Consider the following 21,182-nt stretch of genomic DNA (forward strand, 5'->3'; position numbering starts at 1 on the left):
TGCATATGCTTGGTTTGCCAGGCTTCAGTAAGAGGCATTCCAGGTATTGGGAGATGATTGTCCTCCAGGTTTAAGGAAATGCTGAGCTATTCCTAGGATGGGAGCTGGAAGGAATTTGCATATTCTCATTCTTTGAGGCCCTAAAGATAACTGTTTATATTTTCAGTATCAAGGACAGGATGCAAATTCGTTCCATCCTCAGGCATTTCTTGCTGTTGATTACCTGTAGGGAAAGCACAGGAATGCTGAAGGAGCTCTGATGTTCATATGTATCCTCATAAAAACTTGTACCTTACAATTCTCAAGTTTGGAACTGCATTTATTCACGCAAGAGTCCCATTATCTTTCTCTTAAGATTTGTTCCTGAAGAAAGGATGTAATGATTACCCTGAGATGTACATGTCCACATCTGATGGTCCTGTCAGCTCGCTCCTCTTCCTTTCCCTGGGATGCAGCAGCTGCCCTTCAGGCTTGTATCCTGCCACATACAGAAATGGATGCTTGACTGGTTTCTCAGCACAATGAGCTGAGCATGTGTTTTGTGGGAAAAGGTTGACTAGATGGCTGGTTGGAAATTACTTGTATTCATGAGCTCCTTAGGGGCCATGTTGAACCAAATAACAAAAAGTCTGTAGCCTTTCAGCCTCTTTGCACATTGGGATGCTCTCAGAGTAAAATACCAGATCATCTGCTTTTCTGTTCCAGTATGGCACCAAAGCTGGAAGTCCAGAAAACAAGCCTTGCCTGGACGGATAATGTTTATCAAGGAAGATAAGGAACTAGCTCAACTCAGAAGGATGTCTGAGACAGTGGGAATAGCCAACGCCTGTTATGCTATATGGTATGTCCTCAGGGTAAATGTATTTTCAGGACAAAAACATGGAAGAGAGCTTCCCTGGACCAGTTTTCATCAGGGCACTCATTCCTGACACACCAAGGTAGAGTTAAGGGCTGCATCTGTGCTGCAGGGCAGGTCTGCTCTGAAGGGCGCCCTGACATGTGGTCTCCCTGGCATGGAGCCTGGCCTGGATTGCCCCTAGCCCACCCTTCATGCTCACTCTGGCAAGAAAAGCAAGTGCATGAGGAAGGAAGATGTTCTGGTGTTTTCCAATAGCTCCTAAAACATCCGGGCCTCAACTAAGCTTCCCTTAAATGTATCTGATGATACAAATAGTACCAGCTTCATTTGAGGAAGAATTTTAATAAGATTTCAAACATTTGAACAAGTGTATGAACAAGTGATTAGTATTGCTGTTTTGTAGTACTCTTCCTTCTCAGGCAGAGATTGAATCATTGCCAGCTTTCCCTCGGGACAAACTGAACTTACACAAATTGTTAGGAAGTGGAGCATTTGGAGAAGTGTATGAAGGGACTGCAGTAGATATCCTGGGAGGTGGAAGTGGAGAATCCAAAGTAGCAGTCAAGGTAATCATATCTGTGTATTTCTCTGGCAGTGGAATGGGATGGGCAGATAGGTTTGTCTTAGAGGTTTACCTGAGACATGGGTGTTGACAAATCTGGGTACTTCCTTGCAGCGTTTCTTGCAAGTCACTTAAAGCTGTGCCTATCTCCTTGTAATGATTTCTGGAAAATAATGTATATTTAAGGCCATGTCTATGTATGATTGCTTTACTTAAGTGCTATGTGATGATGGTGGTCATGACCAAAGTGTAACTATACTTTTGCTTTCTCTTGAGTAGACTTTGAAGAAGGGTGCGACAGACCACGAGAAGAGTGAATTCTTGAAGGAGGCACACTTAATGAGGTAGGGACAGCTCTGCCACTGGGCACCCTTCAAAGCCAGCATCATGTGAAGATGGTGGCCTTCCAGAGGAATGAAAGCAGCATTTTCCTCTACACAAAGTACTGTGGCACTTTTAGGGTGTTCTCCTGTTTCTGCTAACAAAGTAAATAACTACTGATGAATCTTACAAAACTAAAGCTATAAAACAGATTAGCAAAATTTAAAACATATATTGCAAGTTCAGTATGCTCATAACATGAATTTATTTGGGTTTGGACTGGTGTATTTTGGTATCCTTGCTCATCTAAGACTAAGTTAGTTGCTAAAGGCAATCAGACAACATTTGGCTAATCCCATTTTACCAAAACAGATCAGAACCAGCTGATGCCTTCAAGTTTTAACTTACTGTGGAAAGTGTTTCTAAAAAATGTTCATATTTACCACTAGAGGCTGCCACATACCTTTTCTATTGAGGTACACTTAATGCATCTGTCACCAAGAATGTCACATAGAAAGGTTTGTGTTTCAGCTGAAAATCTGGTTTTCCAGAGTCTCCACAGAAACAAGTAGAAGTACAACTGAAGTTTTCAGCTGGTAACATTGGACTAAGAGTGTAGTTTAATTTTCAGACACGCCTCTGCACTTTGACTTTTACTTCATGAATGAAGAATTAGAAGCATTTTTGAAAAAATTAAGGATTTTGTATCGTGCACAGAAAATATTGTGTTTTTAAATTTGAAATTGGTTTTCACAGCATTCTATTTTTGGTTATATATTTTAAAAAAATCTTGCATTTTTTGCCTAACTTTTTCCACATACTGTACCTGAATGGAGTAAAAGGCTTGTGAAAACCAAAATGTAACTGTGTCATTAAAGCAAAAATTAATTATAAACAGTAGCAGTTGTGTGTAAATGTCTTATAATCTCTCTTCAGTCTATCTAGCAGTCATAAACCCAGTTAAGGTCTCTTTTCTGTGTAGTATGGAAATTATATGGACCCATAGTTGAAGTCTCTGAAGCTTCCCCAATTCTACTTTCTTGTTGCACATAATAATCCAAACCCAGAAATCCTGGAAGAATATATAATTGAAAATTATTGCATTTAAATGTAAACATTAATATGTACACCAATAAAATGAGTCAGAGAAATTAAGAGAATAGAAAAGTTTAAGTATTATAGATTTCTAGTAGTCATTAAACAATAACAATAAAAAAGATATATTTTTATTATTTATTTTTTTAATATGAAAAATAACTTAGTTCACACATGGAGAACTTAATGATTTTTCTTTATGTTCATCTGTAAGGTCTCATAAATGAAATCAAGCGTAGAAAGGAAGAATAAGTAGGCCTGATTGTTTACAAACCTTGATGTAAGACTTATAAGTCCAACTTTTATTTTGCTTACCTTTTTGGATGTTCATTAAAATTTGGGTTGTAATGCTATGCATACTGGCCCAGTTAAGCTGGATATAGGACTATTTAGTACTTCTATTATTGCTATGCAGCAGTGGGGAAATTGAGTTGTCTCTATTACAAAAAGTCATTTGTTATTGGTAATTGGTGAGTCATTTGTGTACAGATATATGTAGGAAATCCTTGTCTGTATCCCATCACTTGGGAAGTAAGGAATGACAGCTCAGTGGAGAAAGGTCTGTATTGGTTGTAAGGAAAGTGCAGGTGCTCCTTCCCCTCTTTTTGTTCCTGAAAGTGCTAAAGTTTGTCTGATTGAGAGGTATGTGCTAGGGGCCAGGGGCAAGTGTCAAATTCTGAATCACACTTTTTGCTAAAGTTTTGCCCACACCTGAGATTACATGAATTGAAAGAGGTTAGAAGGAAAATGTCCCTCTGCTTTATTTGTTTACACTTATGCTTTTGACAGCATTTTGGACACCATCATTTTGGACACCATCATTTCTCCCAGTAGAGTCAAGTTTCTCTGATTGCTGGTGCAAGTGCTTTCACACAGTGGTGAGAAGCAAAACCATTTTCTAAAACAAGAGATGTGATTGTAAAAACACAGGCACTGACAGAGGCAAAAATATTCTTCATTCTTTAAAAAGTGCTAGGTCCGAGAGTGTCAATTCCTCTGTGGTAATCTTGGTCTTTTTAGACACACACAGACAATTACTCGTATACCTACAAGTATTTTTCATGTGTATTTTGTTTCTCTTGAAAATGTACTGTGAAAAATAGTTCCTCTCTGAATTATGAAAATTATATATTGCATCTTGTGCTTTTACCTTCCTCTGTACAGTTTTCTGAATCAGCAGTTCTACTATGAATATAGTAGTAAAAGTAATTTATTAAAATAATATAGATACTTTCAATGTACAGGTGGCAAATCACATCATTCCTAGAAGAAAATGCCATTTGACTACCTTTCTTTGTTTCCTGGAAATAGAATGAAGTGTGCTTTTTAATATAGGTGCATGTATTAGAGTGCCTGTCAAAGACAGTGTTAGCCTGTGTTTTGAAGGGATGTCCCTGAATTCTCTCCATGACTGAGCAAATCCAGGCACTGTGAGTTACCGAATCACGTTGTTCATAGAGGCAGGATTGTAAAGGCCAAACTGCTCATTCATGGCTTACAGTTATATACATTTTGTTAGCTATCAACCAGCTGGATTTCTCATCTGTAGTCTTACAGTTGTTTCCTTCTCTTTAGTAAATTTGATCATCCCCACATTCTGAAGTTACTTGGTGTGTGCCTGTTGAATGAACCTCAGTATCTTATATTGGAGCTGATGGAAGGAGGGGATCTACTTAACTATTTGCGAGGAGCCAGAAAAAAAAAGGTAGGGTAAGGAACTGCCCTTTCTCAAAGTCCATGCCAATGTTCAGCCATTTTTGTACCTGCAAAGTCTGACTTGGTTTTTCCTTAACACTCTGAGTCTTCAATGTTGAGTGCCAACCTTGCATTCAGTGGTGCTGTGAAGAAGAGTGAATGTCATTAGATTACCGACCAAAATTATGGTTTCAGTCGTGAGATGTCTGCTGAATTTCTCTCTGTCAAAATCACAACCAATCCTTTGGAAAGTGATAATAAATAATGGTGGTCATGTGTGTGGTCTACTAGGCATCGTAGGGTTTTTTTTGTCTTTGAATAACAGCAGTATCATTAAGGTGTGAGGCATAGTCCAGACATATAAGAAGATACTATCCCCGTATCTTCAAATTCTTTAGAAGGAAAGAGGAGAAAAGAGTAAAGAATGAACAACTTGAAGTAAATTTTTTCATAGTTAGCATGCAGATTAAGAATGTGGATGGTAGGATTGTAGGTCAAAACGACTCAACAAGGAAATTTTATATCATGATAGCAATTGTACAGTTCATTTACATGATCAGATCAAATCCACAGTCGGTATTGAACTGTACTGAAATGTATATACATGTACTCTACTAGAAATACGCCACACTGATTAATACAGCAACAAGAAAACCTGATCTGATAGTGGGAGGAAATTTTCAGGATCCCATTTCTTCCACAGCTCTGAAGGTCCTAGGATATTTTTAGTCCCAAATCAAAGAACAGGATGTGTTCACCTTCCTTATAGTGTAGTGATTTGGCAGTTTATCCTGCTCCTAATTAATATTCACTCTGTTGACATATAGAGATTTTACACCTCTGCTTTGACTCTTTTGGAAAAATCCTACACATTTCAAATGAGGAAACAATACCATCTTTGCATAGGAAGGTTGTCATTCTGAGTTGGTAAAGCTGAAAGGCATTATTAACTTCTGTCTTTCTTTCTTGTAGCTCCAGAACTCTTTACTGACAGTGACTGACCTCTTGGATATATGTTTGGATGTTTGCAAAGGCTGTGTCTATTTAGAGAAAACGCATTTTATACACAGGTACAGAACCTATGTTCTTAGTCTTCATAGGTTTACCCACAGAGTCGGGACTAATTATCTTACCTGGGAAAAAGTGCCTAGAAAGATGTCACAATGTAACAGGAAAGGGGAGAGCACTGGAGTAAAATCTAACGTTACACTTTTCTGCTAAATATCACCTGCAGTTCTCTCTCACAATGCTGAGCTACTCTAAGGTCTGAATCCAGGGCTTATTGAACCCTTGGCAAGAGTCATACCCTGTGCAACAGAGAGAAGGGCAAGTGGAGAGATCCAATTTACTGTCCTCATCTGCCTAATGGGTAGCTTTAGAGGACACAGACTTTTCTCAGAGAAGTACAGGGAAAAGATGAGAAGCAACAGGTACAACTTACAGCAAAGGATATTAGATAATATTGTTCACAATGCAAGATCAACCACTGAAACAGACTGTCCAGAGAGGTTGCGTCATCTCCAGTCTTGAAGATATGCCAAACTTAACTAAGTGAGGTCCTAAGTGCCATGATCCAACCTTGAGGTTGGCATGGCTCTGAAGAGAGGGTTGAAACACATGACTTACAGACCTGAGTTATTCTGCAATGCCAATTCCATCCTCTTTTTTTCTGCCTCACAAATCAGGGACCTGGCTGCTCGCAACTGCCTTGTGTCTGAGAAGGAATATGAGAGTTCCTCCCGGATAGTAAAGATTGGTGATTTTGGGCTTGCCAGAGATGTCTACAAAAATGATTATTACAGGAAAAGAGGAGAAGGCCTACTCCCTGTCAGATGGATGGCTCCTGAAAGCCTTATTGATGGTGTCTTTACAAATCATTCTGATGTCTGGTGAGTTACAGCAGCTACACACCTGTGGGAATAATATTAAATCCCACAACAAGAAAATATTGGTTCATAGGAGGAATTACAGGGTTGTATATTGCCATCTCTAATAATTTTTAGGCTAAGATAGATTTCCTCCTCAGTGATATTTTAATGGGCTAATGAAAATTTTGGCACCACAAATATATGATATATGGGTATATATTATGGGTATATTTATTTATGCTTTGAGCTCTAGCTTTGGATTCTGGATTCAAAGTACTTATGTCACTTAAACAATTTTGTACTAGGCCCACAATGTGGTGTTTACTTGATTGGACAGTGAATTGACTACCTGCATGCTGCTCCATTCTTTTTTCCATTAGGTTTATTGGCACTTCATTCCTACAGCCAAATACCCTTACCATTTTACCCTCTTCAAGTGACTTCTTTATTTTGAAGATCAACTTTCTCAGTGTCATCAGGGGAAGGTCAAAGTACTTTGCTGTGGAGGTTTACCTAAAGTGTGTATTTCAGTGACTTTGAGTGTATGGTGAAGAAGCAGAGACCCACTGTCAGAGACATGAAAAAAAACCCAAATAAAACCAGATCCACAAAACCTGAGATTCGCACAAGTTTAGATTTCATGGCCATAGGTACTCAGGTGGGTTGTATCCACCAGTCTTGTCCAAGTCCTCAGCCCCTGCACCAATCCATTTGACTGCCACTCTTGCACTTTCCTAAGCAAGTTTAGTTTGCTCTGTGCCAAACCAAATGAGGTGCTGATTGCTCCATGAGTGGTGCTTAGGAGAACTTGTCTCTCTCCATTTAAAACATCACCTCTAGAGATTTCTAAACACTTGTTTAAGTGAGGACATGCTCAATCAGGCAGTGTTGCCCAGGGAAGATATGGGTACTCAATGTCTTCTGAGCTGCATCTCATTGAGTCTGGGAAAGTGCATCAGTTCTACACATCTATTTTAGCTGTTCCAGAGACTGGCTTAGGGACAACAATGAATTAAGACTTCTAACTTAAATTTTCTGAGTCTTATTCTTAGGTTAGACATATTTTAGCTGTTAATAAGGAGATTATTCATGATGACTATGGCTATTAACTTTTCTTTCTTTTTTTTTTCTTGGTGGTGCTTTTTAGGGCTTTTGGAATATTAGTGTGGGAAACATTAACTTTGGGTCAACAGCCATATCCGGGTTTGTCCAATACAGAAGTTTTACACCATGTACGATCAGGAGGAAGACTGGAATCTCCAAACAATTGTCCTGATGACCTGTAAGTTAATTTTGTTTAAATGTTGTTGATAATATTTATAAGAAGCAAGAGACTTGTTACCAGTCATACCCACGCAGAGCTCAACATCGTTCCTTTTTGTTTCAAATAAAACAGCTAGCACTGGTAGCTGCCAACCTCCTGTTAATTCATCCAGTAGTGCAGCCTGTGAACAAGAATATAAGTGTTGAAGTTGAATGATGAATATTGGTCTTTTAAATAGAGTTTCAGGGACAATATAAAGTCAGTCCTGGGCATGAATCTAGTAGTAATGTGAGAACAGGCTGGGAGTATCTGATAGTATTGGTTAAAAGTTAATATGGCTTCAAAAAAGAATTTACTGGTCTAGTAACAGTAGATATAACTGGCTTTCTCAATGGTAGCTGCAGGAATTAGACTAATATTAGAACATATGTGAAAAATAACCTGTGCTCTCTTTATAGATAGAACTCTTGCAAAAACCAATAAGAAAAGCTGAAGCAGTACAGGAAAAGGGAAGTCTGCAATTCTGCTTAGTCTTTAGCTGGGCTGGATAAATAAAGCCTTGAATTTCTATTTGTCTCTTGAGCACAAAGTTCAGGTTTATTGCAAAATTCTTGCAATTAAAAATGAAATAAATACATCTAGTGGATCAAACCCATACTGATGAGAAGTGTGTAAAGGAGGAAGCTGAATGTGAACTCAACAATCACTCAATATTGTCTAATTTCATTTCTCAATTTCTTTATCACCCACTCTGTCCCAACAATGAATGTAACAGCTGGTCCTACAAATAGAAGGAGAGGCTACTGAACAATTCTTACTCCTGGGGCTGAGGAAAAGGCTTGAGAATAATTCTGTGATTGGAAAACCAGTATTTCTATGATAGATCTCACAGTCAATTACCATGCTCTGAATTCCAAAAAAGATGATTATTTATCATTATGTAGATATAGCTGAAACACCACAGTAGCAATTAATCAAAACCCAAACAAAACCAAAACAACCAAAACACCAAACCAAATAAAACCAAAAACCCCCAAGCTTTAGCACTTGGAAGAACTGGAGAACTGAAGAGATTAGGATTTTAAGAACAGAGGGAAAACTGGAAGACACAGAACAAATGAGAGCCCAAAGCAATTTTATTTTCAATATCTTCTGCTGAAAAAGGTTTCCTCAAAAAGTTTCTGACAGCTGTCCTGCGAATAAAAAAGCATAGGAGGCAGCTATATCCCTGTACTAATCTGACATTCAATCTTAAGCAAAGGCTCATAAATTGCCTTAAAAAAGTGACCAGATCTTAAGAAAACTTCCCTTGAAGTAATTTTTAAGGTGCCAGATCTTGAACTTAGCATAGTATAGGGCTTAAATACTGGTCTGCCTGTTGTAACTTGTAGGATCAATGCCTAATAGTAGGAAAACCAAGGAGCTGATGAGCTTAGACTCTTGTACTATCTTTTATCTCATTTGGTGAACACTCAGCACCTGCATGCACCTTCTGTCAGTAGCATAAATAGCTTTTTGCTGCTTTCCTAGGTCATTAATGGCATGCTGGGATTCTTGACATTCCTGTTTCCCTCCTTGAGGTTTTGAACCTGCATCAGGACACCAGCAGTCAGTAATTGTCTCCTCGGCACTTTGGCTTGCTCATTGTCATTTGACAAAACAAACCATCACTGACAGGAAAAGAGTTCAAAGGCCAAAGTACTTCAGCTGAGAAGTGTTTAGGAATCTGTGGTAGGCTTACACTGCAAGTGCAAGTAGGGCTGGCACAGAAACCTTGGGGTGAAAAAGCACTAAGGAAGTGGGATTGGGATTTTTTTTTTGGCAGGGTCAGAAATACTCTCCCTTGCCTCCACAAGATTTTGCTGCAGGGACTAATCATCTACTTTTCCCCAAAGAAGTGTGGATAGGTAAAGCTTGGTAATGAATTGGAAAAAGGGGCTTGGGGACCTATATATGATACTCGTTTATTGAAATATGAATTAGATCTATGAATGGTGCTACATTTGCAGTCAGATCCACATCTGGCACAGTCATTTGAGTGTGAGACTTGCATGCAAGAGAATGCCAAGGTTTGGACTGATCTGAGCTGACATAGATCCTCAAAGTCTGTGGATTACAGTCAAGAGAATTTGTACAAGCACCATACCACTTGCTGACCTGATTTTGCAGTTTCACAAAATGCTCAGTCCCATGCAAGTTTACACAACTGACTTCGATGAAGAAATTTTAGTTTGGTAACTAAAAGCTTTTTGCTATTTGTCTCTGGGAATGGCCCCCTGGAGGGACTAAGAGAATGAGAGAGAAGAAGACGTTGATCAGAATGCATCAAATGAAAGCAGGGACTCTTCTTCATCATAACAACTTTTTCTAAGAAAATCCCACATTGATTATATTTTCCATTTCATGTGAGGAAAAAATTGGTAATGCTACCCTGTAGCTTCTCTGCGCTGTAGCACATTTCAAGAATTGTTCACTTTCAGCTTCCAGGATTGGATACTGAGTATCAGTTATTTGTTTTCCAGGCCCTTGAAATTTAATTTGCCCCATGTATGCAGCTCTATTGGACATATGGTTGTCAGTTGTTGCATCCAGACAAAACAGGTGTGAAGTGTAGGTGTGTAGGTTTACATCTAGGTATAAAGGTGAGTTCTTAAACCTAATATAAACCTTTAGCTGATGCTGTGTTTGGAACTGTTATTTTTCACTTTTTCCTGAAAGGCTTTCCCTATAAAGTAGGGGAATCCTCTGAGTTTCTTATGCTAAAATGATGCACTATTTGGCAACATATGTTTGGATCCCCAAATATATATGAATATGTCCAGGGTAAAAGCTATTGTTTATAAGCAACTTGGCATATTTACCTGGCTTTCACCCCCTCAACTGACCTCGTGCTGATGCATTTCTGAGCTAGTGAAAGTTTATGTTCTGTGATTTAAAACTTTCGATATCACAGCATGACTTGAAAGCTAAATATCGTGCCACAAACAGCTGTACATGCAAAATTTGCAGATATATTTTGAGACAGCATGAAAGTTTTTGTCTTCAGAAACCTAAGGCCTACCTGAATTAAATACTTGGTGAAAAATACCAGTTCTATCTGGTATCAATATTTTAAGACAACTAACAAGTCATTTAATTTAGTAAATAAAAATATGAAATATAATTAAAAAGAGAAAATCACAATACTGAATGTTTCAGCAACAATTAATATCCCCACTCCATAGCAAAACTGAACTGCTTTATAAAGCAGATTGTACAATAAAAAACTAGTTATTTATAAAGATAGTGATTGGTCATAGGAATACAAAAATATTCAGAATCCACACTCGTGATGTTCTTGTTTCATAAATTAAAAGAAGGTAGATTTAGATTGTATATAAGGAAGAATTTTTTTATGATAAGAGTGGTGAAAAACTGAAACAGGTTGCCCAGAGAAGTTGTGGATATACCATCCCTGGAGCTGTTCAAGGTCAGGTTGGATGGAACTTTGAACAACCTAGTCTAGTGGAAGATGTCCCTGCACAGGGCTGGCAGGTTGGACTAGATCATCCTTGAAGGTCCCTTCTAACCCAAAACATTCTATGAGTCTATGACTTATGCATAATTTCCTGTTTCTTTCTTCTTCTGTTGGTTTATGGCTGGCTGTTTCTTCCTTTCAGTTGAAGGAGCAGTGTACTCCATCAGCTCTTTTACTTCATTGCTACACCTTCCACAAGGCTCTGCTCATGAGAGCCCAGGTGCTAACCTGATGGAGCACAGCACCTGAATTCATGTATTTTGCTTGTATATCCTATCAACAATCACAACCAGAAAGCAGAGGGTTTGGCTTCCAGCATCTAAGGCTTGAATTTAGTGTGACAGACATTTTGCTGACAGCAGAAGGAAAACCAGTTCTTTAACCTCATTTTGAGTCCTATTCAGTACTTTTCCAGTGTCATCAATAACCAGTACACCTGAAAGTAAGCAGATGAAGTGATTCAGAGTGTTATGAAGTCACTACCATTTATTAGATTCTTAAAATGGATTTGCAAAATTTCATAGGATCATTTTCAAAAAACAGAATCACTCTGTTCAACTTGGAAACCACTAGATACAGGTCAATGAAAAATGGTTCTGAAACAATTTTTCTACTCACATTATCATCCAACACTAATATTTTAATGAAAAATATCATTGAAAAATCAGAAGTCAAGAGATTTTTCCCGGCTGTCATTAAGGGTTTTGTAAAATACCCAGTAGTGGTGAAGGACAGCAGTTATCTTTTTAAGATGGATAAGCAAGGATCTGAACAAGCCAATTCATTTCACATAACAGAGTAATGCCTGGTATCGCATAGCAGTGGGTTTGGGAGCATGTTTGTCAGGGGAGGGTTTGAACTTAGGGCTTAGAGGTAAATGCTCCACATTCCATGAGCAGCTTCCTGAACAGGCCTTTCACTGGTTGCTCTCTGGTTTTGAGACTCTAAGACCTCTTTCCACTCCCAACACTTAGCATGTCCAGGTGTTGGCTGTGTTTTGGTTTTCAGCCTGTCTCCCACTGGCTTTTGTAGGATTTGGTTTTGTGTAGCATAAACTCACCTTGACTAAGGAATAAAAACCAGTCCTATCCTTTATACAAACAGGAGGTAAAGTTTTCCACTGAATGGTAGAGATAGTGTTGTACAAGGTGGGCTAGGATCCCTGTACCCAGAGGAAATTCATAGCATTTTTGCCTTTGATGGGAAAACTTACTCCACTTTGTTTTGGTCTGGAGGCAGAAATCTAAATTAACCCTCTCTGTGCTGGAGGGTTTGCCTTGAACTTTCCCTAAATTTGAGGTAGCATGAGTTGAAGGAGGATTAAATAAGTTGAAAATTTCAGGTTCATTACTGGGTTTACGCATCTTTTTTTTTTTCTGTGAGAGAATTTCCTCTTTCTCTGCTTCCTTAGAAAATATTTCTGTCTTCTTCAGTGAGAGTAGAGGTTAATGGCAAATGTAGTTTTTAGTGGTGGTGGGGGGGTTTGTGTTTTGTTGTTGGTGGTTGTTGTTTTTATGTTATAGCTGCTCCCAATCTCAAAAATATCCATCTTTGAAAAAATTAAAAGATTTCAAGGTGAGGACTCCTGACACCTGATCTTTAATTTGTTTTTCCTTTCCTCAGCAGCTGATGACAATCTTTGTACCACATAGAAAGTTTTAAGGCCAAGCTTGCTTCTCAGATGTTTAATGGTAAGTGTTGAGATGAATGATTCTATTATTGTTAATGTTTGCATTGTAAATTTTTCTTTTTCAGGTGTGATTTAATGACAAGATGCTGGTCCCAAGAACCTCACAACAGACCTACTTTCTCTTATATTCATGACAAACTGCAAGAGATAAGACACTGTCCACTGTCCTTCACCCACTACCTTGAAGGCAAAGAGGCATCAACTGGAGTCATCAACCAAGCTTTTGAAGGTGAGTCTGAGCCAGCACCTGTTGTTCTTGTGACCTCTTCCCTGTGAGCAAAGTGGGATTCAGTAGTGCTTTCCATTGCATTTGTCACTGTCTCAAATTCTTTGCCTGTAAAATGGAAACAGCAAAGATTTACCTTGGTCATAATGAACTTGCAAGGATTCATTAGGTGCCACTAGGTACAATGCATTAGATAAAGCATGTATAAGATTACCAAGCAAAAAGGCCCAAATGAGGTTGCAATTGAGCCTGACTCACGGAGACATCCAACTTGCATCTAAATTTTTCATACTTCACAGCCCTGTTCCACTATAGTAAATGTTTAAGTTCCTTGTAGAGCCAGGAGAGCCTTAGAAGGTTTCTGTGTGGAAATCTGTTTCAATTTCAAAGGCATCTACACCCTCTCCATCTGGTAAACATAGCTGTCAAACACTTACTATAGGACTACTGATTTGGTAGTCTCCTGAAAGTGAGGCATAATTTAGGTTCCCAAGTATGGCAGCCTTTATCCAACCCCAAATTGTGATAGAGTCAGGTCTTCCCTGTGCTCTGCACACTGTGAATGAACAAACCAGGTGATGTTAGAGAAGACACACTTAAGATATGGGACACGACAAAGCCCAGTTATGTAAGAACATTATGCAGGTTGTGAAGGTAGGAATTAAAAAAAATAAGTGGTGCTAAATTTGAAGTTGTCTATGCAACTCACCTATGTCAAATCACCTAAATATGGAAATGAATGTCCTGACTAGGCCAGAACAACAATCTCTTCACATCCTGCAGTAATTTCTGCCTAACTAAATATTGAGAAAGTGACAAATATTAGTAAACAATGGATCTGAATCTGCAAAAAGAAATTTTTTATCAGTTGAAATAGTTCACTTTTGTTTCACAAATCTCTTTTTTCTTTTTTCATTTGATCTGTTTGCATTCTATGGTTTTCTAAAGAAAAATATTGATTGGCAAAACAGGTAATTTCCATTCTGGGAAATGGAAAAAAATCCCAAACCTGTCTGTTTCTAAAATATCTAAAGACTTTTTTTTGGTGGGAATTTTTGTGGGTTTTTCTTTTCCCCCCTTCGAAAATTGTTGTTGAACTAGGAACTCACCCTGTTTCACAAACAGTTTTGATTCTTCAGTATTTTGTCTTTTCTTATAAACTTCCTGATCCATCACAGTACTCAATTACACAATTACATAGACATTTTTCTACAGGAGACTACCTATATTCTGTTCACTGGCATTGTCCAGTGCTCACTTAATGTTAGTCTAATTGATATTTTGCTAATCTTTATCATTTTGTGTAGCTTTACAAATATCCGTTTACGCCCATCTTGATTTCTCTGTATGTCAGATCCAGTCTGTGCATGACATGTTTACATGTCATTGCAAGACTAAAATCTTTATAAAGACATGATGGGACCAAAGTAAGCCAGCACTGATAACCTATCATTTCATGCCTTTTTAACAACTGATTTTTCACCCTTAGGCTATAATGAAAAGCTTTGTTTATTTGCATACATTAGAATTCCTTTGTTTCTTTAAGGGTTTCTTTGTTCTGAATAGTGGCATTCAGGAAAGAGATACTTAGTCTGGCACAAATCTAAGCCTGGCATCAGCTCAAAAAAGGAGTACGGCCAATTAATTAGGCGCTATGCCCAAGCTAATAGCCTTTAGCTAATAGACTTTATCTCACCTAAATGCAGTTGTCTACAAGCTAGGAGTCTCATCTAAGATACTCTTCTAGATAGCTCTGTAGTCAGAAGTAGAAACAGATATCTCCAGAAAGTGATAACTCCTATGTTTTAGACATGTATCATAGCATGAAAGGAGTCACCTTTTGCTTTACTCTTCACTGATGATGGCTGGTGTCTAGGTGACTTGCTATATTCATGGAGTGAATACAAAGAGTCACAGGGTGGGTAAGATTGGAAGGGACTACTGGAAGTCATCTAGTCCAACATCACTGCTCAAGCAGAGTCCCTTAAACACATTACTCAGGATCATGTCCAAAATACAACATCTCAGATACAGTATCTCAGCCTAGATGTTTAATATTCAGATGGCTACAGGAACACAACATCCACTGGATACAGGGCTGTACTGATTCAACTGCTCACACCTACTCCTGAGCTACTGTGGTTTCTAGCTTAGACATCTCTGTGCTGTGTTCCCTAGCTCCACAGGTGACAGAGACATCAAAACTAAGGGAATTAAGAAATTCTTGTGGCATTACATCAATATCTGTTAAAATCTTTAGCAGGGCTGAAAATTGTAAAGAGAAGCCTACCCTTTTTCTGCTTAGAACTGGGGAAAGAGGCTGGAACATAGGTTGCTGTCCTTTTGGTAAAGCAGGCAGCACAGATGTAACATGAAAGAATTTTAGTTTCAGTCTCTGCAAATCTCTGTTTAACATGTGTCAACTAAGCATGATCTTTCCCCTGCTGTTAACTTGCTCAATCTAGGTTAATAATTGCTTTCAATGGGATGACAAATATATATTCTTAATGTAAAAAACATTATTTTGCCAAGATTTCAGGTTCTGCCACACAGCAGAGATCACAGAGAAAAAGCCATTGCTTTGTTTGTTTGCCAGGAACAGAAGTAGTATTCTTAGAAATGACCAAGTTGTTGCAAAGGGAAATATGGATTGAGGTTTCCATGAAAAGTTTTACTTTAAATGATAAAAAATTGATAAAATCAGTTTACTGCAGAAAATGTTGTTGTATAATGGACTTTCAGGGTTGTCCTAATAATAGTAGTACTCCATAATGTATGTTGTATTCAGAGAATGGTGGTCACTTTTAAAATCAGACTCCATTAAGTCTGTTTATAGTAACTTAGTTGGCAAAATCAGGCCCATTCCGGCAAGCAGGGTAATTCAGTGTAGGCAGAGCTTTGGCTCTCAGAGCTCATGCTTGGCACACTCTCTCCCTGAGCCTTAGACTTTTCCCCACTAGCTGCTGTGTTTCTTCTTCTGGCTTTCCCCCATTTTTCCCTTTCCATATGTTCTGCCCAGCTGCTGTTGCCACAGACCCATTGCTGGATCTCCACTGGGATGGGAAGACAAAGCAACTTTTTCATGCTTCTATTCAATGTTTTCATGCTTCAATTCTCAAAACTCCTCCATAACTTCTCCTCAGGCTCATTTGGTGATTTTCATACAGGGAATGCCCATCAGGAAACAGGACATCTTGAATTTTATTCATATCATGCTTTCATTTAAATGTATTTAAAAAACTAAACACTTGATTAGCTTTTTACATGTCTCTATAATGCACAATACTTATTTTTCTGTATATTTATAGTTCTCCTGTACGTTACCTTGTTCTTTACCCAAGTACAGTCTTTATAAGCCCATTAAAATGTTATGTTGTGTACTTGACTGAAGGTCTAGAGTCCTGGTGGTGTCTTAATGTTGTTGAATTACCTGATCAGGGAGTCATGCATGTCAGTTATCTGTAGCTTTCCAGCCTTAAATTAGTTGAACAGTTTTTCTGCCTGCAGTGTAAATCTCATGCAGTGGAGTTCAGAGAAATGTGGACTCCAGAAGCAAGATTGATTTAAGCAAGAAAAGGCCACTCAGATTCTAGTTAAGCTTCCAGACTAAAATGCATGCTCCATTGTGACCCTGTTGAAAACAGTTTAGGGCTTGGAATATGTCTTAGTTTGTAATTTGTAAAGTATTGTATAATAAGGAAGTGATTTTAAAAATTTGCACTAATTTTTAGCTGGGACTAAGTGAAGTACTTGTATTTGCAGTAGTAGTAGAAAGATGAGAGGCAAAACAAATCCAAAAGACTATTCCATGGTGGATTGTCCTGGACAACATTTTCCAAAAATGTTACGCGGTCATTGGCCTTTGTGTGTAATGAAACTCCTATCATGAGCCTCCTGCCAAGAAATGTTTACTCTCACCAGGTGACCTGGTTGAAAAAGAAAGAGACAAATGTCAAGCAAAGTGAAACAACATGCCTCAAAATAGCTGTGATATTTAGCCTTACATGGAATCATACATCTTTCAAACTGTCTTGAGTCTTTCCTGCTTGTAGGTAGCCACACCTTTAACAAATCCATACATGCTGTCAGTGCTTCTCATAGGTGGAAGAGCTGAGAAGCATTAGGTTTTCTCAATAATCTTAATGCCAGTGCAATATGACACACAGATAGCAAGTGTGGGTGAACTAATACAGACAGTATTTTAGTGGTCTGGGCAGCACTCTAACAGGATAGCATGGGGATGGCAAAAGAGACACATGCTGTGCTATTGCAAGAGTCACCCTTCTAAAGCAGGTATCAAGTGTCAATAAATATGCCTGAGCAATACCAGCACCTCCTGGCACTGCTGCTTTGGAAGGGAGGGAGGGAAACTCAGGACCAGGGTCTGCCAATCTAGAGTTTTTCCTTCTAGCTCTTACAGGCTTTCCCAGGACATTAATTGTGGGCTTAAAGTAGCAGTAATGATATGTATTTGAGTGAGGGCAGCACTAACCAGCTGAGTACTGAGACACCAGTGGGTTTTGAATGCAATAGGACTTTACTGAGCAGAGGCCCAGTCACCAGAGTCCCCATTCATTGCTGAAAGATAGTGTGTTCTTCCCCCAGTTACAAGAGGTACAGTGTGCTAGAAGGATGGCTCTGCGTTGCTGTAAAAATAACTGGACCATCTATTTTCAGACATAAGTTTTTACATTTGCACATATAAGACAGCACTATATTTTTTCAGGTCCCAAGAGTGCCTCTTTACAGATGGAAACACCTGTTTGATTTGGCAAACATTTTTGCCGACATCAGACAACTGGGCATTAAGCAGCTGGAGCGACTCCTTGCCTTTATGACCCAGGAGGACTATTCTTATCAGGGCTGCTCCCCATAATCCCTTTTGGTCCTATATGGAAAAAATGTCTAATTGCTCAGAAAAAGTAGCTCCTCTGGTGAGAGAAGATGCAGGACAGTTGGATGAAATCCAGGGTAAAAGACTAAAGACTAAAAGGAAACACATTTGGCCTCAAAATGATTTTTAAACAGTTTTTAACGATTTTTAAATCCCTAAGCTGGAGATGTTGCTTGAAAAATGTGGGAAGATAAAAGAGTTAGAATTTTGTAATGTTTCCTTTTTTTTTGCTTTTCTTTACAAAGCCAGTCACTCAGTGTATTTATTCTTTCAACAGTTCAGGTACTTGCTAAAACTGTCACTTGTACTTTTTTAAAATCTCTGTACAAAACCTTGCACTGAGGGGATTTGATATTAAAATACAGAATCAGTGATTTCATCATTAATTATATGTTGCACTCTCTACTGACTGAGTAGCTCCTGTTTTCTGTTCCCCATGTAAGAGTCATCAGTTTATTTTCCTAAACCAAACTACCTTTTAAAAACTGTTCCACACAACTCTGAACGTAAAGTAATCACCTGGGCTTCTGTAATCACGGAAGCTTCTCTAAAGCAGATGTGTTGATAAGAGACATTTTTAAAACCTTGTATCTAATCTCCTTTGTATTTTTCTGAAATTCAATAATCCTCTTTCCACTTAGCTTAGTGAGTGGCTGACCCAAAGCCAGGAGAGGTCAGAGAAAAGGCTTCTTCTAAAAGAGGGAGTGGTTACAACACTGAAGGAAAAGGGGGACTTGATGGTGTGATTTCTTATTTGTACTCTAGATAAATGCTGTTTGATTCCAGAGGATGCATGTGAGCCATATGATGCTGCAAGTAAAGTCATGCTAATACTTTGCCTTGGACCGATGGAAAAAAAAAATCACATGATATGATGTTATAAGAGCTGACATCTGTGTAGACAGATGTTGATAGATATAAGGAACTAAAACGTAAGCACTGCATTCACGCTGTGTGTCTAGACTGTTTGATAGTGAGCAGAGAGTTGTAGACACATTCAGAGGACGTTAATACATTAAGGCAAGGATGCGAAATAAGCATCTCCACAAAGCGATTCATTCCTCCTTTCTCTCTTAGTTGACTGTAAAGACAGCCTAGGCAAGGAGCTTAAATTGGACACGTAAGATATGGGTCCTCAAAACTTGGTAAAACAAATCCTGCTTTGTGACCTGGAGAAGAAGAGTGCTTTCCTATTTGTATAGCCTTATTGCATTGCAACAAATGTGGAATTGGTCTTTTTTGTTGCTTTTATATTATTAATTATAATAAACTAGAAAATCATCATGTTTATATATGTAATTCCTCAAATAGCTTCTTGCACACAGAGATTTCAATTCACAGATCTCTAAAAAACCTATTAAAATAGAAAGAAAGGCTGGCACTCAATGCTCCAAGCAGATTAGAGCTGAGGAAATGCAGGATGAACAAAATTCTCACTTTTAATACATTTAGTGTTTGACAGAATAGCAAAGCTCTGTGAGTCATCCTCAAACCATGCAAGATCATATGCTTCATTAGACAGGAAACGCAGATATATCTCCACTGATATATAATACAGAGCGGAGTATTAAAACGGATATATATTTGTTCTATTTATATTCTTACTGGCAATGTGCAGAAATTGAAACACAGCACCTCCAGCTCCAGGTGGCCATCAGGTACCAGGAAAATATTCTCTACACAGGAACTATCTCCTTGGGATAACCAACACAGTTGAGGTAGAGAAGTCTAGGTTCAATAGACTCGACAAAATATGTCATCAAGCGCTCCTCTTGAATGTGGTCACAGTGGCCATGACAGTAAGGCAGCCCGTCTCTTGTTCACTGCCACATACTTTGTGTGGCAGTGACAAAGGACAGAGTATGCATGAGAAAAACAGGAAGGTATTAATGAGAAAAAGCAAATGTGTCTGCACTTCTAAATACCTTACCACAGTGAAGGTGCTAAGCATTGCATGAGATTATGTTACCCAGAATTAGTAATGTCTCAGGCTGGCTACTTAGCCAGTGTAAATTGGTGGTATCACACTGGTTTCTATGGAGCTTTGTTAATTTATGCTAGCTGAGGCTCTGGTCCTGAAATAGCTGTAATAGAAGATCAGCATCTCTAGATCAGTTTGTTCAGTCTCTACCAATCAGCTTTTCTACTGACATTATTTTTCTTCTTATGTGTTGTCACCTTCTTGAATTTAAACACCAAAAAAACCCTTCTGCTTATCAAGACATCACAAAAATTTGCACCCTTCCAGGCAGGACTTCAAAACATGTTGTGAGCCCTCAGAGTCTACTAAGCAGGCAAGGAAAGACACCACAATCATGAGGCAGCACCATGGCTACTCTGTGGTAGGAAGCGGCCCACTGAGATGCTGAGACTGGGAAGGGGGAAGTACAGATTTTATCGGGTTAGGGCCAGTCTCCTCAGAGGAGGCTAAGCAAGCAAACTTTATTCCTCATTATGTATGAGTCAGGCGATAATAGTTTCTTGTGTCAATTAATGCATGGCTCTCTAGAGTAAGCTTCTGCCTACTCCTCAAGAGATGTATTGTAATTAATTTACCTGCAGTTTAGCTTAGATGCTGTGATTTATGCACAAGCTTTAAACATCAACTTTAAGTTTTAAGCACAGCACTACTAGGAAAAGTGTCCAGAAAGGTCAAAGCAGCATGAATTTAGGACCTGAGACATGTGCCTGTCCAAGTAAAATGCTGAGTTTTGAACTTGCCATTTTAGCTGCTGGAAGCAGTCTACATGAGACAGCTCAGAGCTCAGGGGGAACCTGCTTCTCAACAGAGTACTTCTCAGCCTGTACAAAGCTCTGGACTAACAGAGCTAGCCTGTCTCGTGCCCTGAAGTAGGTTGTTTAAAGTGAACATGGGTAACTCTACACTATGCAGCAGTTCACAGTCTCTACAACCCCTCAGAATTTAAACATTTGGAGTTGACTCTCCAGCACGACTTCAGAATCCATGAAGGTGTTCCTTGGATGCCTCCTCTTGGGGCGTTTTGTTGACTCAGCCAGGCTTCGCTTGTGAAATCTGAGGGGATCACATCACATGGTTTATCCTGCATTTACTCACGTATAACCCAGCATGACTATACATCAATCAACTAATTTTAGCAATGTTAAAACTGAAGAGAAAATAATGATATCTCATAAATATACTGGCCTGCCTCCCCACTCCAGTTTCTCTC

At 38.7% G+C, this 21,182-nt stretch overlaps 1 protein-coding gene across 2 annotated transcripts in view; it reads left to right on the top strand.

Annotated features, from left to right (window-relative positions):
* The window catches only part of ROS1 (ROS proto-oncogene 1, receptor tyrosine kinase), a 73,355-nt gene that overhangs the window by 48,807 nt on the left and 3,366 nt on the right, over positions 1–21,182 (top strand). For both annotated transcript variants that reach the window (XM_027692612.1, XM_027692621.1), the window contains 8 exons: positions 706–841; positions 1,263–1,425; positions 1,701–1,765; positions 4,413–4,542; positions 5,505–5,602; positions 6,218–6,421; positions 7,548–7,682; positions 12,937–13,100. In XM_027692612.1, the coding sequence (XP_027548413.1) occupies positions 706–841; positions 1,263–1,425; positions 1,701–1,765; positions 4,413–4,542; positions 5,505–5,602; positions 6,218–6,421; positions 7,548–7,682; positions 12,937–13,100 (1,095 nt within the window). The remainder of the gene's footprint in view (positions 1–705; positions 842–1,262; positions 1,426–1,700; positions 1,766–4,412; positions 4,543–5,504; positions 5,603–6,217; positions 6,422–7,547; positions 7,683–12,936; positions 13,101–21,182) is intronic.

The sequence above is a fragment of the Neopelma chrysocephalum genome, unplaced genomic scaffold, assembly GCF_003984885.1.
Source record: "Neopelma chrysocephalum unplaced genomic scaffold, ASM398488v2 Primary Assembly neopelma1_23, whole genome shotgun sequence".
In the NCBI taxonomy this organism is placed as follows: Eukaryota; Metazoa; Chordata; class Aves; order Passeriformes; family Pipridae; genus Neopelma; species Neopelma chrysocephalum.